Source organism: Hylobates moloch, unplaced genomic scaffold, assembly GCF_009828535.3.
Source record: "Hylobates moloch isolate HMO894 unplaced genomic scaffold, HMol_V3 SCAFFOLD_12, whole genome shotgun sequence".
NCBI classification, from domain to species: Eukaryota; Metazoa; Chordata; class Mammalia; order Primates; family Hylobatidae; genus Hylobates; species Hylobates moloch.
Genome location: NW_026652287.1, coordinates 47,660,353 through 47,681,637, shown reverse-complemented (window position 1 = coordinate 47,681,637; position 21,285 = coordinate 47,660,353). Strand labels below are relative to the sequence as shown.

Genomic DNA, 21,285 nt, shown 5'->3' with positions numbered 1-21,285 from the left:
TCTATCTCTGTCACCCAGGCTGGAGTGAGTGCATTGGCACGATCTCTGCTCACTGCCAACCTTCGTCTCCTGGGTTCAAGCGATTCTCCTGCCTCAGCCTCCCTGGTAGCTGGTACTACAGGCATGTGCCACCACACCCGGCTAATTTTTGTGTTTTTTTTTTAGTGGAGACAGGGTTTCACTATGTTGGCCAGGCTGGTCTTGAACTCCTGACCTCATGATCTGCCCACCTCGGCCTCGGCCTCCCAAAGTGCTGGGATTACAGGCATGAGCCACCATGCCCGGCCTGCAAAAAGTTTTGAAACGTTAGCTGAGCATTAGCCAGGCGCAGTGGCTCATGCTTGTAATCCCAGCACTTTGGGAGGCTGAGGTGGGCAGATCACTTGAGGTCAGGAGTTCAAGACCAGCCTGGCCAACTTGGAGAAACGATCTCTACCAAAAATGTAGAAATTAGCCTGGTGTGGTGGTGCACATCTGTAATCTCAGCTTCTCGGGAGGCTGAGACGAGAATCGCTTGAACCTGGGAGGCAGGGATTGCAGTGAGCTGAGATTGCACCACTGCACTCCAGCCTGGGCAACAGAGCAAGACTCAGTCTCAAAAAAAAAAAAAAAAGTGTCAGGGTCTCCTCTTTAAGAATTGCTTGAACCCGGGAGGCGGAGTTTGCAGTGAGCCAAGATCACACCACAGCACTGCAGCCTAGGGGACAAAGAGAGACTCCATCTCAAAAAAATAAAATAAAGGTTAGCTGAGCTTCATGGCATGTGCCTATGGTCCCAGCTATTTGAGAGACTGAGGCGTGAGGATCCCTTGAGCCTGGGAGATCAAGGCTGCAGTGAGCTTTAATTATACCATTGCATTCCAGTCTAGGTGACAGAGCAAGACCCTGTCACAACAGCAAACGAAACAAACACAAAGGGTCACAAAGCAATAATCCTAGCTGCTGCTGCTGTTGTTGTTGTTGTTGTTATTATTATTATTATTGTTATTATTATTATTATTGAAACAGAGTCTTGCTCTTTCGCCCAGGCTGGAGTGCAGTGGTGTGATCTTGGCTCACTGCAACCTCTGCCTCCTGGGTTCAAGCAATTCTCATGCCTCAGCCTCTTGAATCGCTGAGATTACAGGCGTGTGCCACCACGCCTAGCTAATTTTTTTGTATTTTTGTAGAGATGGGATTTCGACATGTTGGTCAGGCATCTCGAACTCCTGACCTCAAGTGATCCTTCCATCTCAGCCTCCCACAGTGCTGGGATTACAGGTGTGAGCCGTTTATTTTATTTTGTTTTATTTTATTTTATTTTATTTTATTTATAGACAGAGCCTTAGTCTGTCACCCAGGCTAGAGTGCAGTGGTGTGATCTCGGCTCACTGCAACCTCCACCTCCCCAGTTCAAGCTATTCTTGTGCCTCAGCCTCCCAAGTAGCTGGGATTACAGGTGCGCACCACCACACTGGGCTAATTTTTATATTTTTAGTAGAGGGGGGTTTCACCATGTTGGCCAGGCTGGTTTCAAACTCCTGACCTCAAGTGATCCGTCCACCTCAGCCTTCCATAGTGGTGGGATTACAGGCGTGAGCCACTGCACCCAGCCCTGTTATTTTATATAAGTATCCTGTCACTATACAAGAGATGAGGATTTCAACTGAGGCCAGTTTGTTCTCTGAGTACTTCCTTGGGCCTGCCTGGTTCGAGTAGTGTGGGAGGGGCACCCAAGGCCCCTGCCCAGGCCCTGAGCCCCACTTCCTGTCCTACAGATCTTCTGGTGACCCCACTTCTCGCTGCTCATGCCGCTGGGACTGGGGCGGCGGAAAAAGGCGCCCCCTCTAGTGGAAAATGAGGAGGCTGAACCAGGCCGTGGAGGGCTGGGCGTGGGGGAGCCAGGGCCTCTGGGTGGAGGTGGGGCGGGGGGCCCCCAAATGGGCTTGCCCCCCCCTCCCCCAGCCCTGCGGCCCCGCCTCGTGTTCCACACCCAGCTGGCCCATGGCAGTCCCACTGGCCGCATCGAGGGCTTCACCAACGTCAAGGAGCTGTATGGCAAGATCGCCGAGGCCTTCCGCCTGCCAACTGCCGAGGTACCCACTGGGGAGCCGGGCACCAGGGTCCCTGATGGTGGACCAGAGGTCTGGGCCTGCATCCTGTTCGTGAGCTGGGGCTCAGATGCCGAAGCTGCAGATGCTGAGCCTGTGCCCCACTCAGTAGTGGGGGCCAATGACCTGGGCTGGATGCTGAGTTCCCCACAGGGAACACAGAGTGCCCCTGTGAATTGTGGGGAACTGGAGGCTAGGGCTGGATGCCGAGTTCCCATCAGGCACTGGGAGGCCTGTGCCCCAGTGGATTGTGGGAGCTGATGGCCAGGGCTGCATGCTGACATCCCATCAGGCATTGGGAGGGGTGTACCCCCAGTAGAATGTGCAAGACTGGGGGTGGATGCTGAGTTCCCAGCAGGCACTGAGAGACCTGAGCTCCAGTGAATTGTGGGAGGCCAGGGCTGGATGGATTGATTGGATGGATGGATTGAGAGGCCTGCCTCCCAGTCGATTGTGCAAGACTGACGGCCAGGGCTGGACGCTGAGTTCCCATCAGGCATTAGGAGGCATGTGCCCCAGTGAAGTATGGAGAACTGGAGGCCAAGGCTGGATGCTGAGTTCCCATCAGGCATTGGGAGGCCTGCACCCCAGTAGATTGTGGGGAGCTGATGGCCACAGTTAAATGCTGAGTTCCCATCAGACACTCAAGAGAGGCCTGCACCCCAATGGACTGTAGGAGCTGATGGCCGGGGCTGGATGCTGAGTTCCTGTCAGGCATTGGGAGGCCAGTGCCCCAGGAGATGGTGGAGGCTAGAGGCCAGCTACAAGATGCACTTCTCCGTGATGCCTTGGAGAATCTCAACACTGTGGGAGGCGGGCTTGCCTGGTGCCAAGCACTGTGGGGATAGATGGGAGGGGGGCAAGGAGAGCAATAGTGGGTTTGAGCAAGAAGTAGATGCAGGGGTCTCCATAAGTGGGATGAGTTTCTGTGTCCTCCACAAACATTTCGCGAGCACTCACTGTGTGCCAGGCTGCGTTCCCTGAAAGCAGCAATGAATTTTTTTTTTTTTTTTTTTTGAGAAGGAGTCTTGCTCTGTCACCAGGCTGGAGTGCAGTGGCGCGATCTTGGCTCACTGCAACCTCCATCTCCTGGGTTCAAACCATTCTCCTCCCTCAGCCTCCCAAGTAGTTGGGATTACAGGCACCCGCCACTACACCCAGCTAATTTTTGTATTTTTAGTAGAGACAGGATTTCACCATGTTGGCCAGGCTGGTCTCGGTCCCCTGACCTTGTGATCCGCCCACCTCGGCCTCCCAAAGTGCTGGGATTACAGGCGTGAGCCACTGCACCCGGCACAGCAATGAATTTTTGCTGGGACAGAAATCCTAGCTGGGTACAGTGGTGCACACCTGTAGTCCCAGCTACTTGGAAGGTTGAGGTGGGGGGATCACTGGAGCTCAGGAGTTCCAGGCCAGCCTGGGCAACATACTGAGGCTCCCATCTCTAAAAAAATTATTTTAACTATGTGGATGTGGTGGCACGTGCCTGTGGTCCCAGCTACTTGAGAGACTGAGATAGGATCACTTGAGCCCAGGAGTTGGAGACCAGCCTGTGCAACATAGACCCATATCTCCACAGACAATAACAAAAAATAGCCAAGCATGGTGGCGAGCACCTGTAGTTCCAGCTACTTGGGAGGCTGAGGTGGGAGGATTGCCAGAATCCGGGAGGTTGAGGCTGCAGCGACTATGATCGCACCACTGCACTCCAGCCTGGGTGACACAGGAAGACCCTGTCTCAAAATAAAAAAAGGAAGGAAAACTAAATCCTAGTCCTAGCAGAGCTCACACGCTAATGTGGGCCCTGCCCTGGCCCTGGCTCTGGCTCAGTGGGTGATCGGGCACTGGGATGGAATCCCCCCCCCCCCCCGCCCCCTGTCTTCTCCCAGCTCTCTCCCTTTGCCCTCCAGTGGTGATTAGCAAAGGGGGAGGGAGGGGGGAGAGGGTTCAGCGTCTCCCACCCCTGCAGGTGATGTTCTGCACCCTGAACACCCACAAAGTGGACATGGACAAGCTCCTGGGGGGCCAGATCGGGCTGGAGGACTTCATCTTCGCCCACGTGAAGGGGCAGCACAAGGAGGTGGAGGTGTTCAAGTCGGAGGATGCACTCGGGCTCACCATCACGGACAACGGGGCTGGCTACGCCTTCATCAAGGTGCCTGGGGAGACGGGGCACCCCGGAGGCCTGGGAGCGAGGGTGGGCCATGGGACCCCAGAAACCAGGGCAGAGCCCCAAGGGCTGATGACTCCCCGCCCCCGCAGCGCATCAAGGAGGGCAGCGTGATCGACCACATCCACCTCATCAGCGTGGGCGACATGATCGAGGCCATTAATGGGCAGAGCCTGCTGGGCTGCCGGCACTACGAGGTGGCCCGGCTGCTCAAGGAGCTGCCCCGAGGCCATACCTTCACGCTGAAGCTCACGGAGCCTCGCAAGGCCTTCGGTGAGGAGCCGCCCCCTGGACCTCCCCAATGTCGCTGCTCGCATGGGCGCAGGCGGTGGTGCCGGGAGCGGCCAGCAGGTGGCGCCCAAACCTGGCCTGCCGAAAGGGAAGGGGTTGCAGCTCCTCCTGGTCCCAAGACGGGGTGCTGGCCCTTGGCCCAGCCGGGGAGAAGGGCAGGGTGAGGAGGAAGTTGCCCTCACACCTAGCTTCCAGGGGCCATTAGCCCAGCCAAGCGCCCTCACCCCGGCCAGCCCCCAACCCCCAACAGGCCAGGCTTGACTGCTCAGTGCCAGCCCCCCCACTTTTCCATCTGGCCTCACTAACTCTCAGGAATGGGCCCCAGGCCCCTGAGGTGGGGGTGGGGCACTAAATCATTTCCCCGGGCAGGTAGGGCTGGTCTGTGGCCCAGCAGCCATACCCCCTTGGCCAAGAGGAGACAGACTCAGACAGCTGGAGACTCAGGCTGGGGTACACCCGCTTCCTGTCCCCCAGCCCCTGGGAGCAGAAGCGGCCCCTCCAGTCTCCCCTCCAGCATTTCCTATTCCTGGCTCCCAGCTGTCCCCCCTGCTCTGCCCCACATCCATGCCAGGCCTGAGTCAAGATTCCTGCCCTCCTGGGATCACCCCGGCCCCAGCCCCCAAGAACTTGCAGAAGCTTAGAGAAGTTTGGGGTGGTGGTGAAAGCCAGGAAGGACAAGTTCCTGCCCAGAGCATGCTAAAACCAAGCTTCCCCCACACTCACTCCTCTCCTGCCTCCCACAGACATGATCAGCCAGCGCTCAGCGGGTGGCCGCCCTGGCTCCGGCCCACAAGTGGGCACTGGCCGAGGGACCCTGCGGCTCCGATCCCGGGGCCCCGCCACGGTGGAGGATCTGGTGAGTGCTCCAGCCGGACCCTATCTCCGGCATCTCTTCCCTTTCTTTTTTTTTTTGAGACAGAGTCTCACTCTTGTCACCCAGGCTGGAGTGCAGTGGCGTGATCTCAGCTCACTGCAACCTCTGCCTCCCAGGTTCAAGCAATACTCTTGCCTCAGCCTCCCAAGTAGCTGGGATTACAGGTGCCCACCACCATGCCCGGCTGATTTTTGTATTTTTAGTAGAGACGGGGTTTCACCATGTTGGCCAGGCTGGTCTCGAACTCCTGGCATTAGGTGATCCAGCCTTCTCGGCCTCCCAAAGTGCTGGGATTATGGGCGTGAGCCACCGCGCCCAGCCCTCCCTTCCTTTTCATAACCAGCAGCATTACCCGTTAGCTGAGGGGACTCTGGGCAGACAGCCTGGATTCTAGTCCACTTCTGCCACTTCCCAGCTCCCAGGGACCTTCCTTGGGCACGTGGGCCTCAGTTTGCCCGTCAGTAAAATGGGGACGAGCTGAACACTGATACCTTCTTCTCAGGGTTGTCCTGAGGTCTAAATACGAATATATGTAAAGTGGTGACAAGGGCGGCCAGTCCAATTACAGTGTATATTCACATTGTTATGATGTCGCTGTCACCCCTCCCTGGCCCCAGCCCTCCGCCTTTGAAGAGAAGGCCATTGAGAAGGTGGATGACCTGCTGGAGAGTTACATGGGTATCAGGGACACGGAGCTGGGTGAGTGAGGGCTGCCTGGGGGAGGGGGCATCTAGGTCTGCTGGGGGCCAAATCTACCCTGAGCCCCTTGGTCCCTGGTGTCATTTGTGCCTCCGTTCTGCCCCCTCCCCCAATAGCGGCCACCATGGTGGAGCTGGGAAAGGACAAAAGGAACCCGGATGAGCTGGCCGAGGCCCTGGACGAACGGCTGGGTGACTTTGCCTTCCCTGACGAGTTCGTCTTTGACGTCTGGGGCGCCATCGGGGACGCCAAGGTCGGCCGCTACTAGGACTCCCCCCGGACCCTGCAATGATGACATGGGCCCAACCTGGTGGGGGCCCCCAGCAGGGACACTGACGTCAGGACCGGAGCCTCCAGCCTGAGCCTAGCTCAGCAGCCCGAGGACGATGGGGAAGGGAGGTGGGGACGGGCCCCCTGCCCCGCTCCAATCGGTACCATCCCCTCCCCGGTTCCCAATCTGGCCGGGGTCCCCGGCCCCCCTGTGCCCTTTTCCCCACCTACCTCAGCCGGGTCAGGCACAGGGAGGGGAGGGATCGGCCAAATTGGGCGGCCACCCCCGCCTCCGCCACTTTCCACCATCAGCTGCCAAACTGGTCCCTCTGTCTCCCTGGGGCCTTGGGTTCTGTTTGGGGGTCATGACCTTCCTAGTTTCCTGACGCAAGGAATACAGGGGAGAGGGTTGTCCCTCCCCTAGCAAATGCAATAATGCCCTCGCTCCTCCTGAGAGGAGCCCCCTCCCCATGGAGCCTGTTACCTCCGCATTTGACACGAGTCTGCTGTGAACCCCCAACCTCCTCCCCACCTGCCATCTCTTCCCTCCAGCCCCATCCCTGGCCCAGCGCAGGAGGGAGGGAGGGATGATGGCGGTGGGCTTTTGTATCTGAATTTGCTGTCTTGAACATAAAGAATCTGTCTGCTGTTGGACCTGTGTGGCTTCAGGGTGGGAGAGGGGGAAGGTTGGGGCTGAGAAAGAATTCAGCAGCTGAAATCCATCTTCCACAGGCTCCAAATTGAATTAGGAGCTGGCACCAGGCCGCCTGCCCCCTCCCACTGTCCCTTCTGGCTGCAGGCCACCAGGCTTCCAGGCAGGGCCAGAGCTTCCTGGACTACTGAGGGTTCAAATCCTGCCCCCTCTCCCACAAGGCCTCCCACCCCCTGGAGCTTCACAAGGCTGCTGTCTGCAGCTGGTGACAACCCCGGGACTGTGGGGAGCACCAGGGCATTGAAACGTGGCTTGGAAATAGAAAGATGGAACCTCAGGCCTGCCAGAGCCCCACCCCTACACCGGGAGGTTGGGGGCAGGCATGATGCAGCCCCCACCCCACCCGGCCCAATGCTGGACACGCAGGCGTCCATGGGGCACCCTGCTTTGACCTAGACATAAACCCGGCATACTTGTTTTGACAACCCACTCATCTTTGAGGATTGAGGGTGATCAGGGAAAGGCAGGGTGGGACCCTGGCCAGACCTGGAAGGGAAGGGATTGAAGCAAGGGGCGCTGGGCCAGAGGCCCCCACAGGAATGCTTGGGGGTGAGCCGAGAGGCTGTGGGGAAGTCCGAGGCCAGCTTGCAATCCTCATTCCAACAGGCGGGCGGGCACCGGGCCACCAGGAAGAGGGGAAGGGGGAAAAGGGGAAGACCCTCGGGGCTGGGTGTTGGTGGGCAGACCCAGGTGGAGTCGGGGAGCCGCAGTCCTGGTGACTCAGGGCATCCCTGGGCACCTGTGGGCTCCTCAGGTGTCTGTGCTGGGAGCCGGCTGCGGTGGTGAAGGGGTGTGGCTGTGTGCGTCTCGGGTGTTGGGTAGGACTGTGAGTCTATCAGAGTGTTGATGGCTCGTGACGCAGTGAGGGAGGGCTGTGCCATGGGTAAGGGATGTGATAACCGGCTCTGTGTTCCAGGGCAATTGCAGGTGTAACTGGCAGTGTCTGGTGGTGGCGAGTGCAACGGAGTGACTGTGTCTTGGGGTGCCCGGGGTGTGGGCGTGTGTGTCTTAGGGTGCTGTTGTTTCTGGGGCAAGGAGGGGTGCCTGGCTAGGTCTTGGGGTGTTCAGGGGTGTCAGGGTATGTCTCGGGATGTTGCTGTTTCCTGGGTGGGGGTGCTGGCTAGGTCTAGGGGTGTCTAGGGGTGCAGGTGTGTGTGTCTCAGGGCATTGTTGTTTCTGGGTGAGGGTGGGGGTGGCCAGCTAGGTCTCTGGTGTCCAGGAGCGGGGGGTGTCACTTCTTGTGCCTTGGGTGTACGGAGTGTGCTTGGGCCTGTCTGGGATTGTTGGGGGGTCATCACAAGTCATACAGAGTGTGGTCAGGGGCAGTTTTGGCAATAAGGAGTGCGTGTGCATGTGTGTGTCTCTTGGGGTGCCAAGCGAGACCCTATTTCCCAGCACTAAGGAGGGTGGTGCAGGTGATCATCTCAGAGGGCTGCATTTTGGGGTGTTGAGGGGAGGGGCTGGAATTGAGGCAGTAACTCTGGGTGCGTCCTGGCGCTGGGGGTAAGACCCTGAGTGCAGGGATGTGGCGGCAGCAACCTGGCTGTGCTGAGATGGGGACAGGATGAAACTGAGTGGGAAGTGACAGGATTGTATGTCTTAGGGTGTGAGGCTGTGCCAGTGTGACCCAACTTCTCAGGGCAGGAGGCGAGTATTTGTGGCTTAGGACGTGTGTCCCAGGTGTCACTCAGCCCATCTTAAAGCAGGAGCCAGACACTAGGGAGAGTCCCCAGGTCACCAGGCCTCCTGGTTCCCCTGCCCCATTTCAGCCTCCTCCCCTTACCTCCCAGGATATGACTCTCTGTGGCCCTAGCCAGGGCTTAAGCCCCTGTATAAATAGTAGGCGGATCCCCTGGCCAGGCTGGGCCTGACCCAAGCTGGTCTACCCGAGGCCCTGCCCACCAGCACCCACCCCGACATCCACGAAGGCTTTGGCAGGGCAGGGGGCATTGCTGGCCCCACAGAATTGGAGTTAGCCTCCCTAGCCCCAAAGCCCCAGGGAGGGGGCAGTGGCACCCCCTGCAGCCGCCCCGGCCAGCCCCAGACGACGCTCACATTTTCCAGTGTTTAGATTTTATCCACTTTATTAATGAGGCAAGAGGCCCGAGCCTCGGGGGGAAGGGGGCTGCTCCTGCCCTGCTGGGAGGAGGGGGTCACAGGGGGCCAGACCGACTCCAGGGAGCTTCACTCCTCGTGGAGGGAGCCGCTGGGGCCCAGAGTGGCCCCCGCCCATTGCCAGGAGCGGAGAGTGGGGTCTCTGCCTCTCCAGGCCCCCAGCGGGCGTGCGCGGGGTGGAGCGGCCCCTGGAGGCCAGCAAGGGCGGCAGGAGGAGCCGAGGAGCCGCCCCAGGAAGAGGGAGGGAGGAAGCGGCTTGCCGGAGAGCCAGGGCGCAGTTGGCGGCAGCGCTGAGCGGCCGGTGATGGGGACCCCGCATCCCAGGCAGTGCCGGGTAAGCGGGTTGCACGAGGGTCCCTGATTGCGGAGGAGGAGGGCATGAAGGGGTGAGGCCATGGCCACCTGCTGTCAGTCCTGTGTCCCTGGGCTCTTCTCCCCGATCTGTGCGTCCCTGTCTTACCGTCTGTCCATCCTCCCTTCCCATCTGGCCTGGTGGGCAGTTCCGCCCTTTCAGCCCTCACCACCAGGATATCAAAGAGTGAGTGGATGGTCGTGGGGCCGCCTCCAGGCCTCTGGGGCAGGGATATGGAGTGGAACCGTGGGCACCCAGGATGAGGCAGAGGTGATCGGGGTAGGGCCTGGTGAGAGACCGCAGTGGAGCAGAGGCAGGTCCGTGGGGCAGGGGCAGAGATGGATCCATGGCACAGATGTGGCTGTGCCATGTGGAGTCAGATATGGGTCCATGGGGGACAGGGACATGGCCGTGGGGAGAGATGTGCCCATGGTGGTAGAGATGGGGCTGGGGCATCGAGGATGGGACTGGAGTAAAGCTGACATGGGGAAAGTCAGGTAGGGCCACAGGGGCAGAAATGGGTGAGAGCTATCAGATGGAGCCACAGGCCTCAGGAATTTGCTGTGGTGTAAAAATGGAAGGTGGGGGTCGGGGGGCGGGGAGAAATCTGTGAGGCCCAGAGGCACTGGCAGAGATGCCTGAGGACGGGCTGGGGGGAATCTTGCAGGGAACCATGAAGGGCAGAGAAGGGGCCAGTGGGGATAGAGGGAGGCCCTGGAGCAGGAGATGGGGTGGTGAGAGGCGAAAGAGAGGGAGGAGGGTTTCCAAATGGAGTGGCCAGGTCATTTGGAGTTGCCCATGGCAACTGCCATGGGCAGAGGGGCCGCCTGAGAACGCCATGGAGTCAAACGGGCCCTGATGTTCTGAGATGGCACCGTGGGCTGGTCCCCGCCCGGGCCCAGCCAGCCTCACTCTGCCCTCCTCTCCTCTATCCAGCACCCCTGGCGCCTGACATGAGCCCTTGCGGGCCCCTCAACCTGAGCCTGACGGGCGAGGCGACCACATGCGCGGCGCCCTGGGTCTCCAACACGTCGGCCGTGGCGCCGTCGGGCGCTTCGCCCGCGCTGCCCATCTTCTCCATGACGCTGGGCGCCGTGTCCAACCTGCTGGCGCTGGCGCTGCTGGCGCAGGCCGCGGGCCGCCTGCGACGCCGCCGCTCGGCCGCCACCTTCCTGCTGTTCGTGGCCAGCCTGCTGGCCACCGACCTGGCGGGCCACGTGATCCCGGGCGCGCTGGTGCTGCGTCTGTACACTGCGGGGCGCGCTCCGGCCGGCGGGGCCTGCCACTTCCTGGGCGGCTGCATGGTCTTCTTCGGCCTGTGCCCGCTGCTGCTGGGCTGTGGCATGGCCGTGGAGCGCTGCGTGGGCGTCACGCGACCGCTGCTCCACGCCGCGCGGGTCTCGGTCGCCCGCGCGCGCCTGGCGTTGGCCGCGGTGGCCGCGGTGGCCTTGGCCGTGGCGCTGCTGCCGCTGGCGCGCGTGGGCCGCTATGAGCTGCAGTACCCGGGCACGTGGTGCTTCATCGGCCTGGGTCCCCCGGGCGGCTGGCGCCAGGCACTGCTTGCTGGCCTCTTCGCTAGCGTCGGCCTGGTCGCGCTCCTCGCCGCGCTAGTGTGCAACACGCTCAGCGGCCTGGCTCTGCTACGCGCCCGCTGGCGACGCCGCTCCCGACGGCCTCTCCCGGCCTCAGGCCCCGACAGCCGGCGTCGCTGGGGGGCGCGCGGACCCCGCTCGGCCTCCGCCTCGTCCGCCTCGTCCATCGCTTCGGCCTCCACCTTCTTTGGCGGCTCCCGGAGCCGCGGCTCTGCACGCAGAGCTCGTGCCCACGACGTGGAGATGGTGGGCCAGCTTGTCGGTATCATGGTGGTGTCGTGCATCTGCTGGAGCCCAATGCTGGTGAGGGGCGCGCCGGCCCCTCGAGCCACGCTCCTTCCCGCTCCCTCTCGGCACCCTCCCGCCCTTTGTCGTCCCAGGACACCTGGGGCCTCCATCCTGGACTCAACCAAGGCCCCGGCCCCTGGAGGCCCCACCTGCCCCGAAAGCCAGCATCGCCTTCTCCATCTGACCTCCCATCCTTCCTCCTAGCCCCCCTCTCCTCTTCCTTTTTGGGATCTTTGTAGCGCACCCCGACCCACACAAGCCTCCTCTCCTGCCCCACCGTTATAAGCCCCCGCGCTTCATTCCCTAGTCCTTTCACCCAACCCCCTCGTTTTTCCTCTTTCCGGGATACCTGAGACTCTTCTACGGCCGGACCCCCACCCACTGAAGGTGTTTGTTTCTTTGCCCCCCTTTTTTTCCGTATCCCCTTCCCATCTGGATCCCCATTTACCCTCCCTGCGACGGCTCAGCCCTCCTCCCAGGCTTTTACCTTCCGGCCACGCCCCCACCATCCCTGCGCCCCCGTGCGCCCGCGCCTGCTCTAAGGCTCACACCGGCTTCCCCCGCAGGTGTTGGTGGCGCTGGCCGTCGGGGGCTGGAGCTCTACCTCCCTGCAGCGGCCACTGTTCCTGGCCGTGCGCCTTGCCTCCTGGAACCAGATCCTGGACCCTTGGGTGTACATCCTGCTGCGCCAGGCCGTGCTGCGCCAACTGCTTCGCCTCCTGCCCCCGAGGGCTGGGGCCAAGGGCGGCCCCGCGGGGCTAGGCCTAACCCCGAGCGCATGGGAGGCCAGCTCGCTGCGCAGTTCCCGGCACAGCGGCCTCAGCCACTTCTAAGCACAACCGGAGGCCCAACGACTAGGCCAGCCCACCCTGGTCTGGGCCCAGGTGCGCGGCGCAGAGCCTTTGAGGAATAAAAAGCCATTCTGCGAGCCCAGGCAGGGCGGTGTGTCCCGTCGGGGCTTCGGCATCCACTGGGGCCGCGCGGGGGGCTGCCGGGACGTCGCGTGCGCCTCCAGGGCGGATGCAGTTCCGGGGCCTGCCAGAAGAGGGCGCGGAGACACGGGGGCGCCGTTCTAGGAAGCTCGAGGGTGCCAGGCCCGTGGGCGCCGGAGCCGCAGGAGCAAGCGCACCGTGCGGGCGGCGGAGGCTGGGGCTCCGGTGGGAGCAGAGACAGAGGGTGTAGGGGCGTTTCCTGACCTTGCCGCCGCCCTAACGGACTTCCGAAACCATTCTGCTCACTGCGGCTTTGAGCTCTTCCAATACAGCCCCAAAACCCTATCCCCAAACAATTTTGCCCCATGCCCCCGGGCGCCCCCCAACACAATCCCGACCCCCCTCCCATCTCGGCTTACCCGCGCTCCCCACCATAATAACAGCCCCGAGTCCACGCCGCTCCTTGATCCTCTTCAAATGACACCCCCATCACTCGAGACTCCCACGACCACCCAGCCACCTGCCCCCCAAACGTCCGCAACTCCAAGCACGCCCCTACCCCCAATGACTGCACACAAGAAGACACGGAGGACGCAAGGATCGGGCAAATCCCAAAGGCCTTTTTAAAAACTAAGAGCTCTCGGGCAGGGGAAGGGGCAGGGGCAGGGGAGGGGGCTAGCAGCCCCCAGCCACGAAGTCGAAGTCCAGGAAGGCTGCCTGCTCCGCGGCTGTGAGGGGCCGCGCGTCGCGGGGCGGGCTCAGTGTGGGGGCCTCCCCGGTGAACTCCTCGTCGAAGTTGCTAACGTCGGTGCGGCCGGACAGCGTGGGCACAAAGGGCGGCGGCAGGCGCCGGGCCAACAGGGCTTCCCAGCCCAGAGTCTGCAGGGGAGGGAAGCGGAGGGGAGGGTCAGCCTGGAGGCTGAGGAGGGGGCGTGCTGCAGTGGGGACCAGTCCTGGGGCTCGGGGACCACGGAGAGGAGTCAGCATATGGAGGAAAAGTGGAGTGGGGGGACTGGTGCTCAGGAGGGATCACCTGCAAGAGCCTGGTGAAGCAGGATTAGGAAAAGTGGAGGCCGGGCATGGTGGCTCACGCCTGTAATCCCAGCCCTTTGGGAGGCCGAGGCGGGAGGATCACTTGAGGCCAGGAGTTCAAGACCAGCCTGGCCAACATGGCGAAACCCTCTCTCTACTAAAAATACAAAAATTAGCCCGGTGTGGTGGAGTGGTGTGCACCTGTAATCCCAGGTACTTGGGAGGCTGAGGCAGGAGAATCGCATGAACTTGGGAGGCGGAGGTTGCAGTGAGCCGAGATTGAGCCACTGCACTCCAGCCTGGGTGACAGAGCAAGACCCTGGCTAAAAAAAAAAAAAAAAAAAAAAAAAGGGAAAAGTGGAGATGTGGGATTAGGAGGGTCCCTGGGGGGAACAAAAGTGGAGGAGGGAAATGGGGGTGTCAAAGGAGGTGATGATGTTGCCCTGGAGGTGCAACAAGGCCCTTGAGGCAAAGCGGCTAGGCATGGGGGGCATTGGGTGTGGGGTGATGAATCGGCCCTGGGGGAGGGCCGAGGTCACTGAGGTCCTTGTGGGGAATCTCACCCTGAAGAAGGGCTGTTTCTTCACATCTTCTGCATCTCTCTCGCTAGATCCCAGCCTCCGCTCTGGGTTCCTCCGCAGCAGCTTGGAGGAAGGAGCGCTGTGTCAGGATCTGTCCCCTCCTGGGACCCAGTGCCCTCCCCAGGCCCGCCCCACGTCGGGGGTCCTCACCCTTCTCATGATGCCGATGGCTTCAGCCGACAGGAAGCGGGGGTAGCGAACCTCGTCATTGACGATGCTGTCGAAGACCTCCTCCTCGTCATCCCCTGGGAATGGGGACTGGGGAGAGGGCGGCCCGGGGTGCATGAGGCCTCTCATCTGGCTGCTCCACACCCAGCCCGGCCTGAGTCCCACACTCTACTGCAGCTCTTGGGTGCTGGCTTACTTGGGCAGCGAAATGCCCCATTTTATAGATGTGGAAACTGAGGCCAGGGAAGCAGAGGCAGCAGCCCTCAATCACACAACATGTGGTAGACGCAGACTTGGATCCCACCCCGGGCACACTCAGGTTCCAATGAGACCCAAGACACACAGGGGCGGGGTCTCACCTCGCCAACCAGCATCTCGTAGAGCAGAACACCCAGCCCCCACCAGTCCACAGCCCGCGTGTACGATGTGTCCGTCAGCACCTCAGGGGCCAGGAACTCCGGAGTCCCACAGAATGTGCTGGTCCGGTCCCCATAGCCCATCCCTGGGGACAGCAAGGCCATGTGCGGTTATGGGGGCCAGAGGAGTCGCTCAGCCCAATGTGGGGTTGTCCACACAGCCAGCCCTGTCCCAGGGTCAGGGTGGGGGGCACCCCGAGTAGGGTTAGGGACCCCATTCCTTCCCCCTCCTTTGTCTAATCCCGAGGCCAGCCCCTCACCCTCCTTGCAGAGGCCAAAGTCTGCGATCTTGACGTAGCCCTCGGTGTCCAGGAGCAAATTGTCCAACTTCAGGTCCCTGTTGGGGGTTGGAGGGGTGGAAAGAGGGATGAGCGGGGTGCTGGGCCCTGTCCCCACAACGGGCAGTGTGCACACGCATGCACACACGCACACACCTGTAGACGATCTTGTGTTCGTGAAGAAACTGCAGGCCCAGTACCACGCAGGCAGAATAAAAGCTGCAGAGAGAGAGGCTGCTGAGAGGGGTAGGGCCACCCTTCAAGGAGGGAGGGTCACATAAGCCTGGCTCCCACATCCTCAAAAGCCCCCCAGTCTACCCAAAGCTCTGGGAGGCTGAGGGAAGTAAAGCCTGAGGGTGGAGGGGTGAGAAGCAGGCTGCCGGCCTCTCGGGGGGACTGAGTGTCAGATGCTGTAGGGGGAGGCAGGGGCCCAGGCTAGGGGGCCAGGCTCACACGGCACGGGGCTCAGAGAACACGTCGCTGTGGATGTGCAGCATCAGGTCCCCACCAGCTGAGTACTCCATCACGAAGCACACGTGCTCTGGTGTCTGGAAACAGCCAAAGAGGTTCACCAGGAAGGGGTGTCCGGCGGTGGTCACTGCCGCCAATATCCGCTTCTCACACATCAGGCTAGGGAGGGGTGGGGGACAGAAGTCAGAGACCGTGGCCGCCACTTACCCCAGACTCCCAGATGGCAAGCAAATCCCATACAGAGGGAAGCAGAACTAAGAAACATCATCTCAGCAACTGGATACAGCCATGCCTGAAGGCAGCACACTCCTGGACTTTTCTGATCCAGACAAATAAATTTCTTTACTTGTTTCAGCCTTTCTGAGTTGGGTTCCTGATTATCAAAAGGATGCTGGGAAGACCAAGGACAATCTCAGTGCCTGTACTGAATGTTTAGAGGGGTTAGGCACTGTGTAGAGAGCACCTGACAACCATGTGTGGAAGGCAGTAACATTCCGCTTCTCCACATCAAGAGGGGTTCTTTTTTTTTTTTTTTTTTGAGACAGAGTCAGGCTGGAGTGCAGTGGCGGGATCTTGGCTCACTGCAACCTCTGCCTCCTGGGTTCAAGCGATTCTCCTGCCTCAGCCTCCCAAGTAGGTGGGACTACAGGCACCCACCACCATGCCTGGCTGATGTTTGTATTTTTAGTAGAGACAGGGTTTCACCATGTCGGCCACACGGGTCTCGATGTCCTGACCTCAGGTGATCCGCCCACCTCAGCCTCCCAAAGTGCTGGCATTACAGGCGTGAGCCACTGCGCCCAGCCAAGAGGCTGAGGTTCTGAAGGGAAAAGTGACCTCCCCTGGATCTCCAAGCCCATGCTGCAGAAGTGAGATTTGAACCCAGGAACCTGACCCCAAAGCAGAGGCAGTATGGTGGCACCACGAAGGGCACAGGCTTCAGAGCCTGAGTCTCTAGCTTTGAATCCTGGACCTGCTTCTTACTGGCTGTGTGACCTTGGGTAAATTGCTCAACCTCTCTGTGCCATCAGTATTTAGCTTATAGGGCTACATGGAGGAACAAATGAGTAACTTTTCTAAGAACTATTATTATCTTGGTATTAGGCTGGTAGGTATTAGTGACTTTTTGTTTTGAGACAGGGTCTCACTCTGCTGCCCAGGCTGGAGTGCAGTGGCACGATCTCGGCTCACTGAAACCTTGACCTACTGGGCTCAGGCGATCCTCCTATCGCAGCCTCATGAGTAGCTGGGGCTACAAGCATGTGCCACCACACCCAGCTAATTATTTTGTATTTTTTGTAAAGATAGGGTGTCGCCATGTTGCCCAGCCTGGTCTTGAAATTCTGAGCCCAAGTGATCCACCTGCCTCAGCCTCCCAGAGTGCTGGGATTACAGGCAAGAGCCACCGTGCCTGGCGTTAGTGACTACTATGAGTCACTCTCCCTGCAGCTCCAAGGAGAGAACTGTTCTGTCATTTCCCAAAAAAGAAGACAGAGGTCCCCAGAGGACCATGGCAGGTCCCCACCTCTCCACCTCGTCTCGGGCCACAATGTCCCCTTTCTTCAGAGCCTTGATGGCGAACAGCTCCCCACTGGGCCGGAATTCGGAGAGCAGCACCTGGAACCACAGTGGGCAGGGATGGTTTTAGTGGCCAGCCAGGGACCTGGGGGGTCTCCCAATTCCCTGCCCTCCACCTCACCTTCCCAAAATGACCCCGGCCCAGCACTGCCAGGAACTTGAAATCCTCGAGGGTCAGAGGTGACTTCCTCAGAGGGCTGTGGAGAGAGGCCACTGGTGAGAACAAGGACAGCGGGCAGGGGTGGTGGACAGGGGGCCAGGGAGTGGTGTCACCTGCACAGGGCGGGGCCTGGGGTCTCCTGGGTCTCCGAAGGCAGCTCGGGAGTGGTGGAGGATTCCTGGATCGGGGAGCTCTGTGGCGTAGAGAGGAGGCCAGAGTAAGGCGAGTCAGAGATGCTGTCATAACCACAGCAGCCTCCGAGGCCCTGCAAGATCTGCCCCCAACCTCTCTGTCCTCACCTCTCCTCCCACGTGACCCCTCACTCACTCTCCTCCAGCCACACGCCTGCACCACCACGCCTGGCTAATTTTTGTATTTTTAGTAGACACGGGGTTTTACCATGTTGGCCAGGCTGGTCTGGAACTCCTGACCTCAGGTGATCCATCCGCCTCGGCCTCCCAAAGTGCCGGGATTACAGGCGTGAGCCACCATGCCCAACCCGATTTTTTTTTTTTTTTAGAGACAGAGTCTTGCTCTGTCGTCCAGGATGGAGTGCAGGGGCACAGTCATAGCTCAGTGCAGCCTCCAACTCTACCTCCGCCTCCTAAGTAGCTGGGACTAAAGGCTTGCACCACCACGCCCAGCTAATTTTTTTTTTTTTTTTTTTTTTTTTGAGACGGAGTTTCGTTCTTGTTGCCCGGGCTGGAGTACAATGGTGTGATCTCCACTCACTGCAACCTCCGCCTCCCAGGTTCAAGTGATTCTCCTACCTCAGCCTCCCAAATAGGTGGGATTACAGGCATGCACCACCACGCCCGGCTAATTTTTTATATTTTTAGTACAGACGGGGTTTCTCCATGTTGGTCAGGGTGGTCTTCAACTCCCGACCTGAGGTGATCCACCTGCCTCAGCCTCCCAAAGTGCTGGGATTACAGGCGTGAGCCACCGCGCCCAGCCTAATTTTTGTAGAGATGGGGTCTTGTGCTGTTCCTCGGGCTGGTCTCAAACTTCTGGCCTCAAGCGATCTTCTTCGTTCAGCTTCCTGAGTAGCTGGGACTACAAGTGCAAGCCATCATGCCTGGCTTGACAACATCCATTTTTTATTTTTTATTTTTTATTTTTGAGACTGAGTCTCACTCTGTTGCCCAGACTGGGGTACAGTGGTGTGATCTCGGCTCACTGCAACCTCCGCCTCCTGAGTTCCAGCAATTCTCCTGCCTCAGCCTCCCGAGTAGCTGGGATTACAGGCGTGTGCCACCATGCCCGGCTAATTTTTGTATTTTTAGTAGAGATGGGGTTTCACCTTGTTGGCCAGGTTGGTCTCAAACTCGTGACCTCATGATCCGCCCACCTTGGACTCCCAAAGTGCTGGGATTACAGGCGTGAGCCACCGCGCCCAGCCGACAATGTCCATGTTTAGCTCAGCCAGCTATAGCCTGCATTATATGCACTTCCTGCCTGAGGAGAGGAATTGATTCCCGTGCTTCCCACCGAGTGCCGATTTCCCCACATCTCCCCACCCCCGGCATTCTGTCATCAACCTTTTGGATTTTCTGCCACACTCATCTACTTTAATGAGGTATGTCATTTAATGGAATGCCACGAAGCATTTATTCTTATTCCATTTTTTATTTTTTTTGAGACAGAGTCTCGCTCTGTCGCCCAGGCTGGAGTGCAGTGGCGCGATCTTGGCTCACTGCAAGCTCCGCCTCCCGGGTTCACGCCATTCTCCTGCCTCAGCCTCCCCAGTAGCTGGGACTACAGGCACCCGCCACCACACCTGGCTAATTTTTTGTATTTTTAGTACAGATGGGGTTTCACCATGTTAGCCAGGATGATCTCGATCTCTTGACTTCGTGATCCACCTGCCTTGGCCTCCCAAAGTGCTGAGATTACAGGCATGAGCCACCACGCCCAACCCATTACTTCTACTTTCTAAAAAATTAGATCTATAAAAAATTAGCCGGGTGTGGTGGTGCACGCCTGTAGTCCCAGCTACTTGGGAGGCTGAAGTGAGAGGATCACCTGAGCTCAGGAGGTCGAGGCCGCAGCGAGCCGTGATTGCACCACTGCACTCCACCCTGGGTGGCAGAGCGAGACCCCATTTCAAAAAAAAAAAAGATAAAAGATAAAATGCATTCAGGCGGCCGGGTGCAGTGGCTCACGCCTGTAATCCCAGCACTTTGGGAGGCCGAGGCAGGAGGATCACGAGGTCAGGAGATCGAGACCATCCTGGCTAACACGGTGAAACCCCGTCTCTACTAAAAATACAAAAAATTAGCCGAGCGAGGTGGCGGGCGCCTGTAGTCCCAGCTACGCGGGAGGCTGAGGCAGGAGAATGGCATGAACCCTGGGGGCGGAGCCTGCAGTGAGCCGAGATTGCGCCACTACACTCCAGCCTGGGTGAAAGAGCGAGACTCCGTTCAAAAAAAAAAAAAAAAAAGGCATTCAGGCTGGGCGCAGTAGCTCATACCTGTAATCTCAGCACTTTGGGAGGCTGAGGAGGGGAGAACACTTGGGGTCAGGAGTTCAAGACCAGCCTGGCCAACAAGGTGAAACCCCGTCTCTATTAAAAATACAAAAATCAGCTGGGTGTGGTGGCACCCACCTGTAGTCCCAGCTACTCAGGTGGCTGAGGCAGGAGAATCCCTTGAAACTGGGAGGCAGAGGTTGCAGTGAGCCTAGATCACGCCACTGCACTCCAGCCTGGGCAACAGAGTGAGACTCCATCTCAAAAAAAAAAAAAAAAAACAGAAAAAGGAATAATATTTCATTGCCCATGAAAGCTCTACAATGTTCAAACTTCCACATGTACTACCAATAAGGTTTTACTGGAATAAAGACACGCTTATGGTGTACATATCATCTGTGGCTGCTTTCAAACTACAAAGCAGACAGGGACTGTCTAGCCCACAAAGCCAAAAATATTGACTCTCTGACCCTTTCTGGAAAATGCATGCTGACCTCTGACCTAGATCAAGATGAGGAACATTTCCATCACCCAGCAGGTCCCCTTGTGGCTCCCAGCTTGTGGTAGCCTCTGCCTAGAGAACTGCACTCTCTCAATCATTCTATCATTGACATGAGTTTTAAATATGCTCGTTTTGCAAAGCGGTACACTGAGGCACAGAGGTGAAGCACAGAGCCAAGAGGTGGCAGGGCAGGGGTGGGAACCCAGGGGGTCCAGCCCCTGAGCTCACAGTTTTATTTACTTATTTTTATTTTTTGAGATGGAGTCTTGCTCTGTCGCCCAGGCTGGAGCGCAGTTGGTGTGATCTTGACTTACTGCAACCTCCGCCTCTCAGGTTCAACTGATCCTCCTGCCCCAGTTGCCCGGGTAGCTGGAATTACAGGTGCCCACCACCGCACCCGGCTAATTCTTATATTTTTAATAGAGATGGGGTTTTATTGTGTTGGCCAGGCTGGTCTTGAACTCCCGGCCTCAAGTGATCCACCCGCCTCAGCCTCCCAAAGTGCTGGGATTGCAGGTGTGAGCCACTGCACCCAGCCTGTTTTGTTTTTTGAGATAGGATTTCGCTATGTTGCCCAGGCTGGAGTGCAGTGGCAGGATCATGGCTCACAGTGGCTCACCGTGTTGCCCAGGCTGGTCTCAAACTCCTGGGCTCCAGCAATCCTCCCATGTCAGCCTCCCAGAAGTGCTGGGATTATAGGCATGAGCTGTTTTTTTAACTAGGATGGAGATCTGGGCACAGTTTTTAACCAGCATAGAGATCTGGGGCCCTGGTTCTGCCATAGACATGCTGCGTGGCTCCAGGGAAGTTCCTAGTGGTCTCTGAGCCTGGAGCAGGACCCCTGATGCTGCCTAGGCCAGGCCTAGCGGGAGAGAAGGGGGGAACCTCACCAGGCTCGATGGGCTGGAAGGAGGATCCCGCGAGCTCTTCCGAGGTGAGCTGTCCGAGTCAGTGCCGAGGTTCAGCTTCTCCACCGATATGTCACTGCCGCAGACAAGAGGAGGGTGTGTCTGGGACCCAGGACTCTCAAAGGCTTCAAGGGGCAGCCAGGACCATGGGGCCCTCCTTCCTTACCCCGTGGTCCGGGCCTCAGATCCCGGAGAAGCCCCAGGGCTGAAGGTGCCTGTGGCCGTGGCATTGGGGATGAGCCTCCGCAGCAGCCGCACCCATGTGGCGACATCGATGTTCATCTGCCTAGCACGCTGGAACGCCTTCCCTGGGGGGACAGGGGCGGGCGTCACCCTC

At 59.1% G+C, this 21,285-nt stretch overlaps 3 protein-coding genes across 3 annotated transcripts in view; 2 read left to right on the top strand and 1 right to left on the bottom strand.

Moving 5' to 3' along the window:
* Positions 1-338: 338 nt before the first annotated feature.
* Positions 339-7,047, top strand: GIPC1 (GIPC PDZ domain containing family member 1). Its single transcript, XM_032169946.3, has 6 exons — positions 339-2,074; positions 4,059-4,244; positions 4,352-4,532; positions 5,294-5,406; positions 6,042-6,123; positions 6,240-7,047. The coding sequence occupies exons 1-6, from the start codon at positions 1,787-1,789 to the stop codon at positions 6,389-6,391; spliced, it is 1,002 nt and encodes a 333-aa protein (XP_032025837.1). The 5' UTR covers positions 339-1,786; the 3' UTR covers positions 6,392-7,047.
* A 2,414-nt stretch (positions 7,048-9,461) lies between these two features.
* On the top strand, positions 9,462-12,380 carry PTGER1 (prostaglandin E receptor 1). The gene is made up of 3 exons (XM_032169944.2): positions 9,462-9,554; positions 10,509-11,467; positions 12,019-12,380. The coding sequence occupies exons 2-3, from the start codon at positions 10,526-10,528 to the stop codon at positions 12,283-12,285; spliced, it is 1,209 nt and encodes a 402-aa protein (XP_032025835.1). The 5' UTR covers positions 9,462-9,554; positions 10,509-10,525; the 3' UTR covers positions 12,286-12,380.
* Positions 12,381-12,984: 604 nt separating this feature from the next.
* Positions 12,985-21,285, bottom strand: part of PKN1 (protein kinase N1) — a 39,930-nt gene continuing 31,629 nt past the window's right edge. The window contains exons 11-22 of the mRNA XM_058425761.1: positions 21,115-21,256; positions 20,931-21,024; positions 17,182-17,261; positions 17,030-17,105; positions 16,856-16,947; positions 15,313-15,489; positions 15,016-15,078; positions 14,842-14,918; positions 14,525-14,667; positions 14,148-14,255; positions 13,980-14,060; positions 12,985-13,263 (exon numbers count right to left, since the gene is read on the bottom strand). Coding sequence (XP_058281744.1) covers positions 13,060-13,263; positions 13,980-14,060; positions 14,148-14,255; positions 14,525-14,667; positions 14,842-14,918; positions 15,016-15,078; positions 15,313-15,489; positions 16,856-16,947; positions 17,030-17,105; positions 17,182-17,261; positions 20,931-21,024; positions 21,115-21,256 — 1,337 coding nt within the window. The 3' untranslated portion in view covers positions 12,985-13,059. The remainder of the gene's footprint in view (positions 13,264-13,979; positions 14,061-14,147; positions 14,256-14,524; positions 14,668-14,841; positions 14,919-15,015; positions 15,079-15,312; positions 15,490-16,855; positions 16,948-17,029; positions 17,106-17,181; positions 17,262-20,930; positions 21,025-21,114; positions 21,257-21,285) is intronic.